This window comes from Anser brachyrhynchus (assembly GCF_964034855.1).
Source record: "Anser brachyrhynchus genome assembly, chromosome: 1".
Lineage (NCBI taxonomy): Eukaryota > Metazoa > Chordata > Aves > Anseriformes > Anatidae > Anser > Anser brachyrhynchus.
The window spans coordinates 187,267,285-187,286,970 of NC_137694.1; the positions used below are offsets into that span (position 1 = coordinate 187,267,285).

General features: G+C 35.1%; 1 protein-coding gene and 1 long non-coding RNA gene across 17 annotated transcripts in view; one reads left to right on the forward strand and one right to left on the reverse strand.

The window, feature by feature from the left end:
- The window catches only part of LOC308183057, an 85,191-nt gene extending 76,942 nt beyond the window's left edge, over nt 1-8,249 (forward strand). For 3 of the 5 annotated variants that reach the window (XR_013942237.1, XR_013942239.1, XR_013942240.1), the window contains one exon: nt 3,014-8,249. This is a non-coding gene — a long non-coding RNA (uncharacterized lncRNA). The remainder of the gene's footprint in view (nt 1-3,013) is intronic. The other 2 variants (XR_013942238.1, XR_013942236.1) reach the window with 2 other exon arrangements.
- Nucleotides 1-19,686, reverse strand: part of NBEA (neurobeachin) — a 518,392-nt gene that overhangs the window by 336,276 nt on the left and 162,430 nt on the right. For 8 of the 12 annotated variants that reach the window (XM_080568263.1, XM_080568266.1, XM_080568270.1 and 5 more), the window contains 7 exons: nt 18,671-18,752; nt 18,326-18,449; nt 17,792-17,984; nt 16,482-17,501; nt 11,823-12,040; nt 10,067-10,220; nt 2,165-2,188 (listed from right to left, as the gene is read on the reverse strand). In XM_080568263.1, coding sequence (XP_080424389.1) covers nt 2,165-2,188; nt 10,067-10,220; nt 11,823-12,040; nt 16,482-17,501; nt 17,792-17,984; nt 18,326-18,449; nt 18,671-18,752 — 1,815 coding nt within the window. The remainder of the gene's footprint in view (nt 1-2,164; nt 2,189-10,066; nt 10,221-11,822; nt 12,041-16,481; nt 17,502-17,791; nt 17,985-18,325; nt 18,450-18,670; nt 18,753-19,686) is intronic. The other 4 variants (XM_080568262.1, XM_080568264.1, XM_080568268.1 and 1 more) reach the window with 2 other exon arrangements.

Sequence of the window (19,686 nt, forward strand, 5' to 3'; positions counted from 1 at the left end):
GTGGTCAGATAGTAAAACAATGTAAAGTATGTAAGGGTAGAACATAGTCTTACATTCTTCCATAGGCTGACAAAATTGTCAGGTAACATATTAATTAAAGTCCATATAGCTTTTACATTCCTTTAGATAAACAAGTAAGAGTGGGAAAAACTGGACAGTTTTGCCCTGCTTCCGTGAATTGATTCTCCCTGGGAATTCTTACTATTGTATTGGTAGCACTGTACAAATTCTCCTGTAAATCAGGAGAGAGTATGTTTACTCCTTCACTGCAGCAACAAGGAGGAATTAAAAATGTGACAAGTTATATGGCATGCAACTTACATTTCTCAGAGAATGACCATTTCTTTTCTAATGTAGTGCTGTACTGTAATGTAGTGCTTAATGGGAATCTAAAGAAGAATGCTGAATGAGCTCATTATTTCTGAAATGTAAAAATCTTTTCTCCAAGATGTCTAGAATCATGTTTTCAAAAGCATTTGGGTGTCTAACAGTGCAGATGAGTGAGCAAACATTAAGTTTATTTAACAAAAAGTCTACTTAAGCACCTAAACCTTACTTCTACTTCTGGAGCTATGCAAAATTGAAAATTGGACTGAAATTTGATTGAAAATTGAAAATTGGCTTGACTGTGTCCACATTTATATGCTTAAACAATAACTTAAAAAATTGTCTACAGGTGACTGATTCTTATTGATTGTCAATAAGATTTCAGAGCACATGACTTCTTAGAACACAGAGTTCAGCCACTTTTAATAAACATTACTTTTGTCACATATGCTGCTTTTTATATACTTGCTTAGAATTATCTATGAAAAATGTACAACAATTTTTGTACTGTTAGGGACATTTCAGAAACTAAAAAAAAAAAAAGGAAAAATTAAAATCCTTTATTTCTGTATTTCTAAAAAATTAGTATCCTTCCTGAAGAGTTACTTTTTAGAATAGCTTAGATAATAACATATGAGGAATGCAAACTGTGCCAAACAGTATTAAGCACAAAACTGTTTTTAAACATGTAGGATATAATGTGGCATGTCTCATCACAATGATAGATAACACTTCATTTAATTTTTCTTAAGGATGTAACATGTCGGTTACAGGAGTGATTTGGGAAGGGCTGTCATCTGTCTGATCTGCCCAATGAAATCAGACAAATGGTAAAATGATGACTGTTCCTGGCTTCTATTCTTTAGTCAGGTCTTCCCTTCTTAGTGCGTGCTGTGTTCCTACATTCTGGAAAAATAAGTTTCTGTTTTTTGTAAGAGACTGTAACATCTTTTTTTAAAAGCATTCATCCAAAGAAAATAGATCTAAAAAAACCTATAGCCATAACAGTCTTCTAGAAAATATCATATGTGGTTACAGAAACTTGAAGTTTGAACTCATGCTTCAAATAATATCAAGTTTGCTAGCAGCCTACTGGCTGCCTGCTGTTGATTTTTCTCAAACTTTAATAGTGTTGCATCAATCATGGTCTTAAAACCTTCTCAGTATATCTCTTGCTTTATGTTGCAAGTTATGTAATTAATTCATTTTATAAAATATACATTTTAGTGTATTTTACCAAGATTTTTGAAAAATTTGAATCGAAAAAATCTTTTAAAAAATCTCCCTAAAATTATATATATAATTATATATATATATAAATAAACAAAACTAAAGGACTGGAGGTCTTTTTAAAGCAAAACGTATTATCAGTATTCCTTATTAAAACAGCACATCAATATTCTAATAACATTTAAAATAAGTTCCACTGTTGATCAAGCTGTCGTCAGGTATTAGCAATATTTTAGATTGGCGTAGTGTAAAAAGCCTTAAAAAAGGGAATTTATCACCACCTCATGTCTACTGTGCATACTTTCAAGAGCAGTAACAAGTGTCCCATACAACTACAAGTTCAGGGCCTAAAGATTTTTTTTCTGCTGAGAACCACGTTTATAACTTAGCTCATGGACCCGCCTACATTTGTCTTCTAGCTAACAGTAAGCATCATATTTGACAATGCATTAAGTTACTGAAGGGAAACACATTAGGAGAAGTTAACACAGCCACTATATTCCTAATTTCATCCTACTGTGTGATATAGGAAAATAATAATAAAAAAGTCAAAATACTAAATGATCAAAACCAAGAAATTTTTGAAAATGCAAAAACTGAAACTTACAGCAGCAATACTAACCTTAGAACCCTGGACATGCAACAGACAAAACAGACAACAGATCACAACAATAAAAGAAAAAGAAAATAATTTAAGTTAACTAAAAATACAATGTAAAATTTAAACAAATTAGTATCTTGGAATTATACATTTGTTTAATTTATAATTAGAACATCATAGCATTTCAGTTCAGCATGAACATTTGAAAATGAAGACATCTAGAGATAGCTACTTACAAGGAAAGAAGCACTGTAAATCTTGTATTATTACAGAGTTCATGTAAACACCGATTCTTCCAAACCAATGCACATATTTTATATAGTACATAGAGCAATTTTATGAAGCAATGTAAACCAAAGTAATGTTTTCACTGATTATATAGAAATAAAATGAGCATTTTACAACAAACCATTCAACTGAAATGTAATAAGGTAGTTAATCTTTGTATGAGGAGGCAAGTAGGCTTAAAATGCTTTGACAAAATAAATATAAATCACAAAAAGTAAACTGTTTCTTCATGCATAATGCTCTTTCCTTTGAAGCAACACAAGATAGTTCATTATATATATTACATTTCTTTTCTTCAACTTAAACCAGTATCATGCTGGATACATGAATGCTTTTCAACCACAGAAAAAAAAATTAAAGATTTACTAAGCTCTAAGGACAGAGTTAGTCTTCAAATTCCTATGTGTACAATTAAATTACTGTGTTAATTTTTTTATGTTTCAGTTTGGGTTAGAAGCACTTTCTTATCAATATGGGCTAGGAAATCATCTTTAAGTTTTCACTGGTTATATTTAAAAAAATAAGCTTTTTTTTTTCTTTTTTTTTTTTTTTTTGTCATTTAAATAGTGGAAAAACCTAATCTGGCAGAAGGAAGAACAAGCTGAAACAAACTAATTTATTTCCTCTTGGAACAGAAAATATCACACTCATCCTCTTAAATATACCTTCCTCTTCTGAAGCTGGATGCACCTCGAGAATTAACTTGTTGCTATTTTCTCTAGATTGCTAGCTCACAATTTTTGGATCAATGTACCACTGTTGATTCTCAGAATTGTTACAGACCACACTGCACTATGGCATACATGAGTCATGCACATCATAATGCTAATACTATACACAGAACACACAGAAAAATATATAATCTTGGTTTTTAATCCACGGACCCAATAATGTTGTCTTAAAATGTTTGAGTTTTGTAGACAGCTGTCCATATAACACCAGCAGTCCTTAGATCACAATTGAGAGCTGCAGTTTTAAATGAATTAAGAGTGAATTTAAATTCTAGAGTTTGTAGAAGAAGTGGAAAACTAATTTCAAGGGGTCTGGAAATTTACTCTCAATGGTCACAATCATTTCAACTCCTCAAACGCGTTTCTTTTGCCTTACTCGATATCCTTGAGTCCTTGTCACAGCTACTATCCCTGTGGTAAGCAACGATGACTTCAAATTCCTAGATTGTACACAAAATATTTTATCTTGCAATGAGCTGCTATTAAGAGAAAGCATCTTCTGCAAACCTTCTTTCTTATAGCTCCCAAATATACGTATTTAACACTTGCACACCATTTTAAGATGATCTTCCCTATAGCTGTTATAAAAAAGAAACCTCAAAGACCACCCTCACAAGCAAGAAACAAAGAAACAGGAAATCAGTATTATATTCCATCATCTCTCTAAAATATTGGCGGTTTAACTCCCAATTTAATAGGCAAGAATCAACAGTGGAACACACTCCATTTTATACTCTAAAGCAACAGAATTGATTGTATATTTTGTTAATATTTGCTTTCATTTTACTTTAGTTCACACGTACAATTCACGTCCCTTTAAAAACACCATCATTTGAAGCCAACCCTTGCACAGACCTTGATACAGGGGTGGTGGTAATTGAAAGTAAGGGAAATACTGAAATGTGGGAATAGATTACAGTGAATTGCAGTACACTTTCCATGCAAATGTATAAACTTCTCTCTACTCTTGAGTCAGGAGTCAGTCACAGATTTGTGTCTCTCTGTATATATATATGAAAATATATATGCCTATATATATGAAAAGTTTTTTTTTTCTTTTCTTTTTCCTATTCATATTTAATGGCCCCTATTCATAGCACTATTCAGATTACCCTCGTCTGGACAGAGAAAAATGTCAAGGGAAAAGATAGATTTCAGTTTCAAGCATTCAACAGTAAAGAAATCCCTGGATTAAGATTGCCTGTTCTACAGCAGACAAAGAATCATAAAGCAATCTTCAACCCAAGCTAGTAAGCTAGTAGCATTGCCATTTCAGTATAAATCCTAACTATGTAAAGAAAAAAGTTTTCTGTAGTGGAAAATTCCACAAATAATCTTTTTAAAGTAACTGTGACAGTACTGATTTTGCAGCAAGGGAAGGAACACAACACACAAGCTGCTGCACAAAGCCAAAAAAATAAAAATAAAAAAATAAAATAAAAAATCCTCCAATATCCTGACAGTAATTTTTCTAAACTTAGCTCTTGGTTATTTTTTGTTTATAACCTTAATTAATTTAAACATCCAATATACAGTGTCTATTCTACTGAGATAAAGGTGAAATGCCTTTAAAAAAAATAAAGATGCAATGAGACATATAACAACTAACTCTATACCAGATTGTTGAGAAGGGAGGTGTTCAGCACAGTTAAAGACTAAGCAGCCCAGGATAAGGCCTCCCTTGAGCTCAGATTGACATATGGAAGTCAAGGAACTGATATGGAGCTGAAATGAAGTATTATTACATGTGATCTTGTAAAGACACTATGTATGTCTGTGTCCTGGTTCCAGTTAGGACAGAGTTAATTTTCCCTCATAGTAGCTGGTAGGGTGCTATGTTTTGGATTAGGATGAGAAGAGCGCTGATAACATGCTGATGTTTTAATTGTTGCAGAGCAGTGTTTACACCAGGCCAAGGACTTTTCGGCTTCTCGCTCTGTCCTGCCAGCGAGCAGGCTGGGGGTGCAGCAGGAGCTGGGAGGGGATAGACCCAGGACAGCTGACCCAAACTGGCCAAAGGGGTATTCCATACCATCTGACGTCATGCTAAACAATATATAGGGGTGGCTGGCCGGGGTGGGGGCGCCGGGCTGCTCGGGGATAGGCTGGGCATCGGTCAGCGGGTGGTGAGCAATTCCATTGTGCATCACTTGTTTTCTTACACATTATTATTGTTAATACTATTATCATTATCACTATTATTATTATTATTGTTATTATTATTTTTCTGTCTTAATAAACTGTCTTTATCTCAACTCACCGGCTTCACTTTCCCGTTTCTCTCCCCCATCCCAGAGAGGGAGGGGGGAGGGTGAGCGAACGGCTGTGTGGTGTTTAGCTGCCAGCCGGGTTAAACCACAACAGTCTGTCTGTCATTTTCTCTGTTAGAAAATAAGTAAGCTATGTCATAAAAAGAGGTGGGATTCAGCTCCAGGTTAACCTTCATCACAATAAGTGGAGCTTACAGAGATATGTTGACTATCCACAAGACGTGGATAGATCCACTTCAGGGATAGCTGAATCGTTTGCTTCTGTTGAGTAGATCCCCATTAGTTAGATATCCTGTTCATATGCAAATACTTCAAGCAGATACCTAAGTTTACCCTAATCCCTTCTTGAATTTCATCATGTTTTATCATCCTCTCATAAGGGCAAGGAAGAAAGAAATGAAGTAAAATGAGCTCATTCTTGTTGATAAACTGAATATAGGTATTCCACAGGATCTACAAAATGGGAGAGTTTTTCACACCCTAGTTCAAACAGGAAAGCTCCACAGAATAGAGATATGGAGGATCAGAGGCTTCAAAAGACAGACAGACTAAACAAGACGAAGACTCTATGGATTCAAACAGACACACCAGGATATACGACTCAAGCCTACAAAGTCATAAATGATACAGAGATGAATAAAGAGGCGATTAAGCACTCCTTTCATAGCAGAAATTGTAAGGCACATAGTGTCTTTATGCTTTTTAAGCAGGCTTAAAAAACAAAGACAAGAAGTGCTTCAAAGGTTATATAATTACTTTGTCAGACTTGGTGCCATAGGATATTACAGAGGCTAAAAGAGTAAGTAGCCTCAAAACAGATTAGATAAACTCTAGAAGGATAAATTCCTCAGTTGTTATTAAACATGACAGTCTGGATACCCTCTCTAGCTGTTAAAATCCTAAATGCTGAAATAGAGTATTATTAGAGCAATCAATATGCTTGCTCAGACTTTTGTAGTTTTTCTGTAAGCTGCAGTCACTATTGGAGGCAGAATAGTATACCAACGAGGCCCCTGGACTGTCCCAGTATGGCAGTCCATGTAGCATGAACCACTTTGTTTCATAATAGCATTGCAATACTGTTTGACTGGACTTCTAATAGCATGCCCAGTTTAAATTACAGAATCACAGAACCATTAAGGTTGGAAGAGGCCTCTGGAGATCATGTGGTCCAACCCCTGCTCAAGCAGGGACATCCAGAGCAGGTTGTTCAGGACCACGTCCAGGTGGCTTTTGAAGATCTCCAAGAAGGGAGACTCCACCACCTCTCTGGGCAACCTGTGCCAGTGCTTGGTCACCCACACAGTAAAGAAGTCCTTCCTGATGTTCAGACAGAACCTCTTATGCTTCAGTTAGTTACATCAATTATTGCTTATTTGTTTGTTTGTTTGTTTGTTTTTCCTCACAAGATATACAGTCTGTATTTTGTCACGTAGCTCATGAATCAAATATTTTCCTCAACGGTCTAAGATAATTTTGTTGCGTTACTATTCATGGTAATAATTTTTAAATATGCAAACATACCATGAGTAACTAAAAACTGACTTCTCCCAGATGTGTGAAGACATGCTTATTCTGAAGTGGTTTCTTTAATAATATAAACTTTTGCTCAAGTAAACATCTCAAGTCGCTTGCATGTAGCAAATCTTGGGATAGAGTCATGTAATGCACAAATATTCTGTATTATTTCAGTATCATAATTTTTGCATAAGGCCCAAGAACTGAGACTGTAAATGCGGGAAGATATTCCCTGAATAGTAACATTTTGAGTCATGTGCAGGTCTGGACTCCTCCATAGAGGCATGGACATACTGCAGAGAACCCAATAAAGTGCCATGAAGATAATGAAGGCAATGGAGCATCACTCCTATAAGGAAAGGCTGAGGGAGTTGGGACTGTTCAGCTTGGAGAAAAGAAGACTCAGGGGTGATCTCATCAATGTCTACTATAAATACAGAGAGTGCAATGAGGACAGAGACAGACTCTTCATTGGCATGCAGTGGCAGGACAGGAGGCAACAGGCACAAACTGACAGATAGGAGGTTCCCTCTGAACATCAGGAAGCACCTCTGTACTGTGCAAGTGAGGGAGCATGGACACAGGTTGCTCAGGGAGGATGTGGGGTCTCCCTGCTTGGAGAACTTCAAAAGCATCTGTACAGGGTCCTGGACAATCTGCTCTAGGTGTCCCTGCTTGTGCAGGGGGATTGGACTAGATGACCTCCAGAGTTCAACCTTTGACCGGAGGTCAACTTTCAACCTCAGACATTTTGTCCTTCTTAGAATAGGTAAGGGAGAAAGAGTATAGGCTCTTTCCTCCGTTGATGGTTACTCAGGCAGAAAGTGTCACTATTAGGGCTGTTGTAAATATTTTTATTCAGTGGAGAGTTTATATAAATCTTCTAATTTCAGACTTCTCTCTTCCAATTAGCAGCTCATGAGAGGAGGAGAGTGAGATAGAGTCTTTTGTAAATGACTGTAAGCACTAAACTACCTTGCCCTTTCAGGTCTGAAAAGAAATACATTCCTAACCACCACATCAGCCACTTTCTCCACTGCAGTTCTAGGATGCAGAAGTATTACAGGTCTGAGAAGCAGTATGAAACTTTAAATTCATCGTATGATGGATATTCAGAAGAGGTCCAATAGGGTATCCAATCCCTTTGTAACTGTCATCCAGAACAATATTAAACGAGAATATTTTCTCAAAGAAAGAGGGAGGATGTGCTGGCCTATTTGTGTCTCTTACAGTGATGAATAAATCCTCATCTCCTCTCCTCTCCTCTGTTCTGATCTGCTCTCCTCTCCTCTCCTCTCCTCTCCTCTCCTCTCCTCTCCTCTCCTCTCCTCTCCTCTCCTCTCCTCTCCTCTCCTAAGAGTATGATTAATTCAGTTTAAAAACAGCTATTGATCTTTAAGTGAATGAGTATATTTCATAACTTAATTTTATCATCCTAAACAGATGGTATATTTGAGCACTTAAGTAATACACGGAGTCCCCATGTAGTGGAGAAATGTATGTATAATACACAAATTTGAAAATGTAGTCTTCTGTATTGATGTATAAAAATCACTACTATTGTTGCAAGGTAGTATGAACAGACAGTATTTTAACAAATGGATATATAGTTTATAAAGCTGTATCAAATATATATATACACACACACAGACACACTATTCAGAATAAATAAAGGAAATAGTGAATTGCAAAATTGTTATCCTGTAGGAGGGAGGAGGGATTCACAGTGTCATAAACCAGGACAAAAAAGCTAAAAACAATAATACTGTTCAATGGAATGAAAGTTTAATTCACGCTGTGCCTATTTTGTATGAAAGACAAAAAAGAAAACATCTTCATTTTCAAATGATGCCTAAAAGATTTCTTTCTAAAAATATCTCCCGATGTCCTTTTATCTAAAGTACAACCTTCATCTCAAGATGGGTTCATGCACACTCTCATACATGTCAACATTCTTTAAAATGTAACAAGCAAAACCTTTTATTCAGCAATCTTAGTGTCATTCTTTTGACTACAAACTCAAATCTTTTCCATGAGTCCTGTGTTTCTGCTAACAGCAAATAATTTCCTAGTTAACAGAGAAAATAGTGCAGAAATAGCATTAATTGTCTGTCTGAAAATCATATTTTAGCCAATTACTAGTCAATACTTTCATATCTTTCAAATAAAACAGTGCAAAACAGTCTTTTGTTAACTACCTAGAAGTAATAGGAGCGGCAAAGTAATTTCAGTTGATGAATGGTAAGAGATTGAGCTTATACTGCAAAGTTACATTTGCAGTACTCAGTACTTAATAACCACTTCAGAGGAACTTTGTCCCTTCTGTGCTTCATTTTCTCCCCTTTCAAAGACCAATACTAGCTACAAATGCTTATGGGATGTTCAAAATAAATTTTTTAGTTTGAAAGAGGTAGTTACAGATATTACATGCACAGATACGGGTTTACATTCAAATACTGTATTACTTACTCTTGACAATAATGTAACATACAAAAAATATTTCTCCCTTCTTTCATGAAGCATTCTATTAGGCTACTCAACCTGTATCTCACTCATGAGCTATTAGGCTACTCTACCTGCTTCTCACCTAAGAACTTACAACTTATTAAGAACATAAGAGTAGATAAGAATATCAATAAGAACAGATTAAAAAAAATAAAGGAAAGGTAACAAGATCAGTACCTATTGAAGGAAGAAGTAAACAGAGTGTAGCGAGGGGTTGACTTTATCATTTGGCATGCAAACAGATGGTGGCCAAGCAACACAGGTTTATGAATATCAATGAGTGGCCATCATAAGGCATGGAATTTTCTCATAGTAGCCATAATTCATAAACATGGTAATAATGGTCTTCTCTTTCAGATGAAATATTACTATTCTTACTTAGTACTACTTCATTAATAAAATTAACATTTCAAATGAAAATTACTATAAACACTCTGAACATTGAAGCTTAACAGTTTCAATTATAAACTTCAACTTTTTGAAGGAATTAGTGGATAGGTTATAGGAATCCCTAAAGAAATAAAGTCATCTGCAAACAGTAGTTTGTATTATTAACAATTTTTAATATGACCACTAGGTGGAAATATTGTACTTACAGTTGGGGATGTGGCTGCTGACAGCAATGGTAAAATTCCTCCACAAGCAATAATAATGTTGTCTACCATCTGGGAAATGAGGTGTATTGTGTTGTGTACAAAAATAATATTTTCATTGCTATTGACAAAGTCCATCACAGACTTTGTGGAGTGACTGCAAGAACAGGAAAGAAAGGATGGATTAAAACCAAACAGTTACAGTGAAAGTTTAGGTAAATTTATTCTTTGCAAAGAGACACGAATGTTTCTGTTATATAAAGTAGATCCTTGTCTACGTAACTTTGCATGTAAATTGTCTAAAAATATAAACAGACTAATCTGATGTACAAATTGACTGCTAATTTCACACCAGTGAAAAATAGTTTCAGATCAGTTTCAGATATACAGTTGAGAACAATGGCTCAAAACCTGTTATTCCCATCACTCAGTCCTTCTCTTCAGAGGCAGTTCTACTGAGAGCAATGGGATTGTTTCTTATTATTCAGTTGATTAACAGAGTTCACCATACAGTACCAGTGTCATGTCAAGTAGCCCTGATAACACCTAATGAACTTAGGTGCATTTTGTCTTGATTTTTTTCAATTGTCATTCCTGCAGGCTAATCTGTTAGAGTGGTACTGATCAAAGAAACCTTCTGATGGTGTTTTAAAGTAGAAACTTGATGATCTGGTGATACTTTGACCTAATATTAACTTTATTAACTAATATTAGCTTTAGCATTAGCCAAAGCTTTGCGAGATAGATATGCTAATAATATTACTTGAAATCTCAGCAACTCCAAACTGGTAAGAAATTGTCCCATGAAACAGTCACTCCCCCAAAATACAAAAAGCTAGGTGAAAATATTGAGGAACACTTGGCCTATTATTATGTTCCTTTTTCCAAAACAACCTTGTTGCCGGCCAGTCAACAAAAATTAAAGTCTTCAAATGAAAATATGCAAGCTAAAATTTTAATCTCGAAGTGTCACATAAGCATAAAAGACAAAAGAAAATATTTCTCCAAAATATATCTATATTTAAATTGTCTATTTCCTAGTGACTATCACAGAACAGTTCCCCAAACTGAAAACTAAATGCGATGTAAATTAATTGTTTGATACAACTAAGGTAAAGTTTTCTGAAAATGAGTTACTGTGTTCTAGAAATGAGATTAGATAGTGTCTATTATACCTAAAGGTAGTGATAACAAGAAGCTACTGAGTATCTCTGTTAAAGAGTGCAAAAAGCTAGGAGATCGTATTGCTGTCATTAGAAGTAATCTAACCACCAAGATTAACTACAACCAGAAGCTGGCATGCAAAATACAATTATCAACTAGAAAAGATGATTTCTTAGAAAAATTTATAGGACAGTTTTTTTTTTTTTTTTTTAATACAGTTTGCAGGTAGAGAAACTCTCTTTTAATTAGAACAATTGAAAAAAAATGGCAATTAACAGACACACAAGTCTTCCTCAGGTGTGAAACATGAGTACAGATTCTAACACTAAACATAAGCTGAGACAGCAACTCAGTTTGGTCAGGTATGCATGAATTATACAGTCTCGGAAGAAAACAGAAATTGTTACCCCCGATATAGAGCTGTTACAAGCTGGGAAGGGGCAAAAAGAAAAGATACAAGATACGGTAGGGCACTTCAGCTTACACCAATTCTCTCTCTTCCCATTATCTCAGTAACATTCCCTCTACAACACATCTAATTTTTCCTTGTTGACAGGAATGTAAAACAGGATTTAAATAAGAAGTAACCATCTACCTTCTCCAAACATGTACATCTGTTTCTAGTGCAAAAAGCAAGTCTGTCAGGAGCCGCTGGTGCATGGGAGACCATTTAAACTCTGGAATACGAAACATAGTTGTGCGTGGACCTGGACTAAACTGTCGTCGCTGCTCTTCTGTCATTGGCATTCCTCGAAATCCCAAGTCAACACGTAAATCCCGATCTTGCTGGGTGACAGATCGACCCTGTACTGCCTACATTAACAAGAAGTTCAAAAATCATGTTAAGTTTCTGTAATGTGTTTTTGAATGGTTCACAGACTTTCAGAAAGGATGGGCCAGAGCCCATCTAGGATGGTCTCAAGCACAAAGGAAAGAATGGACTCAAGCACAAACAACTGGAGATACAGATATTCCAGTGCAGGCACTATCATTCATTAAAGGAGCTACTCCAAATCAATCAGCACTGAGGTGCTATGGCTTGCCTTCCTTTCAGCTATTCACTGATATTTTACATTTGGGTTATTCACTTGAAATATTACAAAAAAGACCAAATGCGGCATGTACAAGGTCAGCAGTGACAAGATTTTGTTTATAGGAAACAACTATTCTTTTGCATAGATAGCACAATTTTCTTTGACGAAACAAACTGACAAACTACACAGCGATGGCTTCAAGATATCAGTGTACTTGCACTGTACAGTTCATCATCTTCTAAAACCAATTTATTAATTTGGTATTTTTAGCAGGATCATTAAAGGATCAAATCTACTCCCAAACCTAATGTTGTTACGCTTTGTTAATTGGTTAACAGTTTTATGGATTCTTAGGATATTCTTTAGATTCTCCCATCAGGTAGAAAATGGGAATTTTATACCCTTTTAATATCTACATAGTCGTGACTGTTTCTTCTTGGTGATTAATGACAAAAGCGAAAGATACAGACTATGATGGAGAAAACTGTGAAGGAAAAAGTAGTAAAGAACAATCATTTAGACCAAATTAGAGGCCAATATTCATAACAATGACATTATTTATATTGAACAACATCTCTGAAAGGAAGAAATACAAAGTATGCTCCTTGGTTTTATTTTAAAGTGAGATTAGATTAGTTTTAGACTGGAAAAATAGAAAATATACTTGTTTTGTTCACATACTCATTTCCTGATCTCTATATACTGCTTTAAATTTTGCCTTAAAAGCAAAAAGACATTTATGAAATATTTGTATTAACAACATAAAAATGGAAATGGCCCTGGAAATGGCACTGGAGTTAAATTGGAAAGCTTCTTAGATCTGTAGTCTGGTTTTGATCTGATCTATAGCCAGATTTCTGAGAGCAGGGCAGGTTTCTTTCATTCAGTTTGACCTGTTCGTATCAATATCGTTGCTTTGGCTTCCAATTCCTATAGAATTGGACTACTACCTACTCCTTAGAATATTGATATATTAATAGAAATATAGACATTAATAGACTTATCTTTAAATAATAATAATTATTTTTTCCAGGAATTAATTGAGATTTGAATCTTTTAAATTATTTTTCTGCAGTGTGCTTTCAGTTCTATTTTCATTCTTTCATAGTTCAGATCACAGAAACAATAATATTTCCTTTGGTGTTTTCTTTGACGTTTGCTTTTACTATTGACAAAGGCATTGAATCTTTGAAATATGGAGGAGATCCCTTCTCTATTTTGTTGGGCATTTTGTTGCCTCCTTTCAGTCCACTTGAGCTTACTTTGAATAGTAAGACATGCTTACTGCTTACTGATAAGGTAGAGAACTGATTGCAGATCTGTTTTTAGAAAAACATGTTATCATTTCCATTTGCATACCACTTGCTCCCTCTTTGGTACAACTATATGCAGTTGTCAAGTCACTTACAATAATGGTATCATAACTGCACCAGAACAGAATAGCTTTTTATTTAGATAATACTTCTGTAATTGCAACAATAGGCTTTGGTGTGCATTGCACAAACCACCATGAAACCCAAATATCTACTTGGGTGGCCAATGTTCAAACCCAACCCAACCCAACCCAACCCAACCCAACCCAACAAAAGTGTTTTCAGTGATCTCAAAGCCAGTGGAATCAAATCTAATGTGGCAGTGCCCACACACACTGCAATCTAAACTCGAGCCTCCAGCCTCAGTGTAAACATGCTAATTATATTACTGCTTTTTACTCATGAAAATGAGAATCCTTGGTGAGAATCACAGAATCATTTGAGTTGGAAGGGACCTTAGAGATTACTAGTTCCAACACAGTTCCAATATTTAATACATATTTCCATCTATTTTTATTAGTTAACTTCATTTAAAAATAAATGATTTAACTATGGAGACCTTACACTTCACAGGGCATTTCCAAACACATAAAGAAGTGATTAGAAGATAACAATTTTGGTGGTTACACAGTTTACAATTGTTTTCAAGAAAATCGTTTAAAAGAGATATTATGGCTACTAACTCATAGTATTTTATCAAGGATAATAGTGGGAAAGAAATGTAATTTAAGTAGCATATGGAGAATCAAGGGAGATAAATAACTTCTAGAGTTGGACTCTAGAAGAGTATACACTTTGTAAATAATTTGCAGATCCACATGATCTGCTAGGAATTTTCTGGGAAGCTAAGAGTAAAGCATTTGAAAAAATGGTTTTCTTATCCTGTAATGATTTCATAAAAGTTCATTAGGAATTCATGAGGCATTCCTATGTTTATAAATCAACTACTGCACATGAAATTCATCAAGGAAAGAGGTTAAAGGACAGAAATGTCATAAAGTTGCACCAACAGTAGCAAGTATGAAGTCAGATTATTTTTTTTTCATGAAAGGCATCTTACTAATTCATTGTGTTTACGTGTGCATATCTGTATATAGAAATTGAATGTTTTCTCTTGCTTTTTACTCTTTAAACAAAACTCACATCTCAAAATAAATATTGTCTGCTCCTTTTTCTTGCTCTCCTGCATTCTGTCCCATTTGTCAGTTTGAATGATAATAACAGTTTTAATTTTAAGACTTAAAATAAGGTACTTCCTATCAAGAATTTCCAGGGGTCATTCTTTATTACATAGAATCCTTTCAAATATAATAATCCCTATACAGTGCTTGATACTCTGTCCCTGATGTTATGAGGCTTTTCATAGTTTTGAAAAAATGCAACAGGAGAACCCCAAATTTTTCTTATAACACCTGTCCAGGGAATGAAAAGTTTTGAGTTTCATCTGCTCTTCTCTTCAAAAGAGAGGTTCTTGTCATAGAACAGAGACTGAGAAGAGAGAGATTTCAGAACCTTCTGGTGTGGATAACCAGTGAGTAAGTTTTTGTGTAGCTCTAAAACTTTTTGACAATGTCGCACACACTACACAGCATCTAGCAGAGCAACTTTTGTAAGCACTGGCTCTTCTTCCATAATTTCAGGTAGCCTACCCGACTTTAAAATCCTACAAGATAAATACTGGTGTACATACTTGACATTATAGTAAGATAGCAAATCTTTAAGTTAGTCATTTTTTCCCCCAATAACATATTAAGTTAGTCATTTTTTCCCCCAATAACATCCTTAAAAGCAATCTTTGATTACATGCTATTGGCCAAGAACAATGTTAGTGAGTAAATTAATTCTATGCTCTAGAAGTTCAAAGTGATCCTATATTTCACTGTGCATACAGAGCATGCACAGGATACAAAAGCACAAATTCAAAGAGTAGACTTCTATCTTGGACTTCCCATTTTAAGAATGCTTCTTGGACTTCCCATTTTAAGAATACTGTGGCTTTTACAAAAACACTAGTTAGAATTTTTCAGAGAGATACCTAGACAAGAAAGAATCCCTGAGAAGAATGTAGATACCTCTTGTTTCAATAATGATCTCTGGTCTGGAAATCAAGTCAGTTTCTCTTCTATTATCCCTAAACTATTCCTTTTCTTTCTAAACAACTTTTATGTGTATCTCATAATAAAATAGAGATATTTCATTTCTAATCTTAGAAGACATGCTAACAATAGGCTTAAAACAGAATTCTAAGAGCACTGCTTAATCTGTCTACAGGAAATAAGGGAAATGGATAAGAGATTCTCTTAGCTAAGGTTTTTAAAATTAAAGCATAGAGCCATAGAATGGCTTGGGTTGGAAAGGACCTTACAGATCATCTAATTCCAATCCCCTGCCCTTGTCGGGGACACCTTCCACTAGACCAGGTTGCTCAAAGCCCCATCCAACCTGACCTTTAATGCTTTCAGGGATGGGTCATCCTCAGCTTCTCTGGGCAACCTGTTCCAGTGCATCACCACTCTCTGAGTAAAGAACTTTTTCTTTATATCTAATCTAAATCTACTGTCTTTTACTTTAAAGTCATTATTCCTTGTCTTATCACTACACTTTCTGACAAAGAGTCCCTCCCCAGCTTTCCCGTAGACCCCCTTAAGGTACTGGAAGGCTGCTATAAGGTCTCCCTGGAGCTTTCTCTTCTCCAGGTTGAGCATCCACAATTGCAAGAGATATTTTCTATACAGACATAAAAGTTAAGGAGTTTTCAAAGTAAGTAGGCTTGGAAGATGGAAACTTTTCACATTATTAAGGAAATACAGTTCAAAAATCACTCAGACGACAAACTATCGATGTATTCAGAAACAAAGAACAGTGATTACATCAGACACATATATAGCTACAGCACTTGAAACTTACCTGGGTTGTGGTAGTTGTCTGGATCTTCCGTATCTCCTTTCCTGCTTCCTTACCGTCATCAGATCTTTCTGTATCTGATATTATACTTCCTGCATCAACATTAGGTACAGTTTTGCTACCAGAAGACTCTGTCTCAAGAGTTGTGGCAGTCATTTCAGCATATTCTAATCCTTTAGATGATGAAGCCAACTCCCTCTCAGAAATGCTACTCATTCCATCTGAAGTTGTATGAATCTTAAACTCCTTGTCCTCTATTATACTTGAAGCGCACGTTATATCTACACTACCTGCCATATGTGCAAGCAATCCCAAATCATCATTTACGCCAAGATGCATCTGAGTGTCTTGCACATTTGGAATAGAAATATGGTTACTTGAAAGTTCAGGTAGAAGTTTCTCCTCTTGGCTGGGTATTTTATCAAAGAGAAATGAGGTACTGTTAGTAGAAGGTTCATCTTTCTCATCAGCCAGAGTTATTAACGGACCATTATCTTTTTCCTCATTCTTCTTAATAATACCTACACTTCCATGAACATTGTTTTGGAGCTTCTCAACAGCAGCACTGTATACATTATCTAGAAGAGATTCAACTTCTACAAGTGCACCATTTTCTCCAGTTACCAGTGTCTCCGGTGATAAATCCATATCATCAAGCTTTACTTCTGTAGCTTCTACCTTTTCAGCTTTTATATCAACTAAAAGGTCATGAACTTCCACATGTACTCCTCCTCCTGGTCTCTCAGCACTTCCAAGTACATCATCAGACACCTTTGTAGCCATGAGCAAGTCCCTTGTATCTGTACTGACAGGATAATCTGTTTCACTTTCCGGACTTTGGCTTTGTGAAAGGTCTTCTATCTCTCGGATTTCCATTCCACCTTTTGCTCCTGTTGTCTGAGATGAAAGACCTGAGATAGTGCTCACATTACCCTTTTTCCCCTTTTTTATGTTTTCTTCCTCTTGCCTTTGATACTCTTCATACATTTTAGCTAGGTACTCCTTGTGAGCCTCATATGTGACCTTAAAAAAAAAAAAAGATTATGTAGATGAATATATACTACATGAACCTACACAAAATCTAATGAGAATCTTAACAACTTATTACATACAGCTCACAAACTGTTCCACATAAGAGGACCTGCAATTTTTGACAAAAAATCCCACCTTGACATGTATGGACATAGCCACCAGATGGCACTAAATGACTTTAAATATGATCTTACCATATTACTAGTCCCTTTGGGAGAGTTATCAGGATTTAAAAAACAAAACAAAAAACAACAACAAAACATCCACGGGTCATTTCTTACCTTGGAATGAGCTATAGAAAGAGTATCGACCCACACTCTCCAGCCTCCCCATTCATATTTTATTGCATGATACAAGAGAATACGGAAAATGTTGTAAACCATCTCTGTGATCTTCTGCTCTTCTGAGTTCTTAGGGTTAATGTATCCCAGAGAAAACATCCAGTCCTGCCACACTGAACACTGAAGTAAACATCTAAAGTGAAATAATTAGGTCAAAATATATCCAAAGCAGGCTTACTTATTTTAACATTACAAAGGTTAAAATAGGAGGAAAATAACATGGTGCATCTACTTTGAAATCTATCTGACCGTAGGAATAAACCTTAAAAGTACTTTAGGATCATAAAAATTTGAAATATATTCTTAACAGAAGAATCAATTACTAGTTACTAAATTAAGAAAAGAAACCACAAACCTATTAAATTCATTTTTATACATTCAATTTAATCTACAATATAAAACTCTACACACAGTACAACAGATTGCTATTATCCACAAGTCAAGGATGAGAAAATACTATTTGTAGTGACGTACCTTCTGTTTTCACGGCTATTACTAAAGAGTTTTATCATATCAGACAAGAACAAACGTCGAACTTCCATCAGCTCTGCACTTGGTGTGGAGTTTTTTAACAGCGTTGCCACCACCTTAAGAATCACTTTGAAAGAATAAATTAGTTACAATAACACATTTTTAACAGCATTTGGTATAAAAATAAAATAAAGTTGCTGACAGCAACCAATATAAGTAGTAACTGAAACTCAAATGCACTTGAGATATGCTAATGAAGTGTTCTTGCCTTACAAACCATATTCTTTCAAAAACAAATAAAAATCCAAGCTATATGTATATTGTACAAACATAATATATAGTACTTACTTGGATTTTGTATTTTCACTGTAGAATCTGGCTCTGGATGTGGTTTATGAACAACTTGAGTGCACACTTGTTCTGTCAAAATCTAAAACACAGAATATTAAGTTCCTGTTATTTTTAATTAAAAGGTACAGCATTTCTTTGTTCATGTTTTAAATTTTAAGAATACCATTTATCACGGCCACACTGTAACTTCATATAAAACATTTTGGTAAAATATTTTATTCTTCAATAATAGAATAAAGCAATTCCTCCATGTAAAGAGTAACATGGATGGACTGTGGTTGGCTAATGTTTTAGTTAGCTCAATAAACATGCAATGGTGTTTTTAAGAGATGAGTCTATGTAAGCCATAAACTAGGAGAAATGAAACCTAGGTGTTAAGCTTGCTGTTTGCTTGAAATGGTATTGCTCACAGAAGGACGAAGTCTGTTAACAGTGGGAAGAGAATTACCAAAGATCCTATTCCAACGTTCATATTTATTTATCTTAATCTCTTTAAAGTTTCTGACTTCTCACATTGAAGAGTTTAACAGCAGGTCACCAGAAATGAAAAGGGAATTATTTGTTTGAAAAAACTGTGAATTCCTAATGAAGTAATTCCTGTCAGCAGAAAACCTATTGTCAGATCGTATTTACTGTTGTTTGCACCATGGATATTTGTATATTACAGTAAGTAAAATCACCGTGTTTGTCTCAGTTCAAAGATATAGCAGCTGTCTACAACACCTCTAGGTCTATGAACTACAAGACAAGTGTTGAATAAATATATCAGCTATATTTAAGAGATACACCAGTAAAATGCTTCAGTTTCTATATTAAACTCAATTATGGCTAAATATATAAAAACTAAACAAAGATTCAGTAAGTTTTCTAAACCAGCATTAAAAGTGAAATTCATTGATTAAATTTTGCTATGAAACAGAAGTAGCTTCCCTGTAAATTTCATCTGCAGAAACTGACCTAAGGCTATTTAACCACAAGGCTGGTGAAATCAATAACTTATTCAGGTTTAAGAT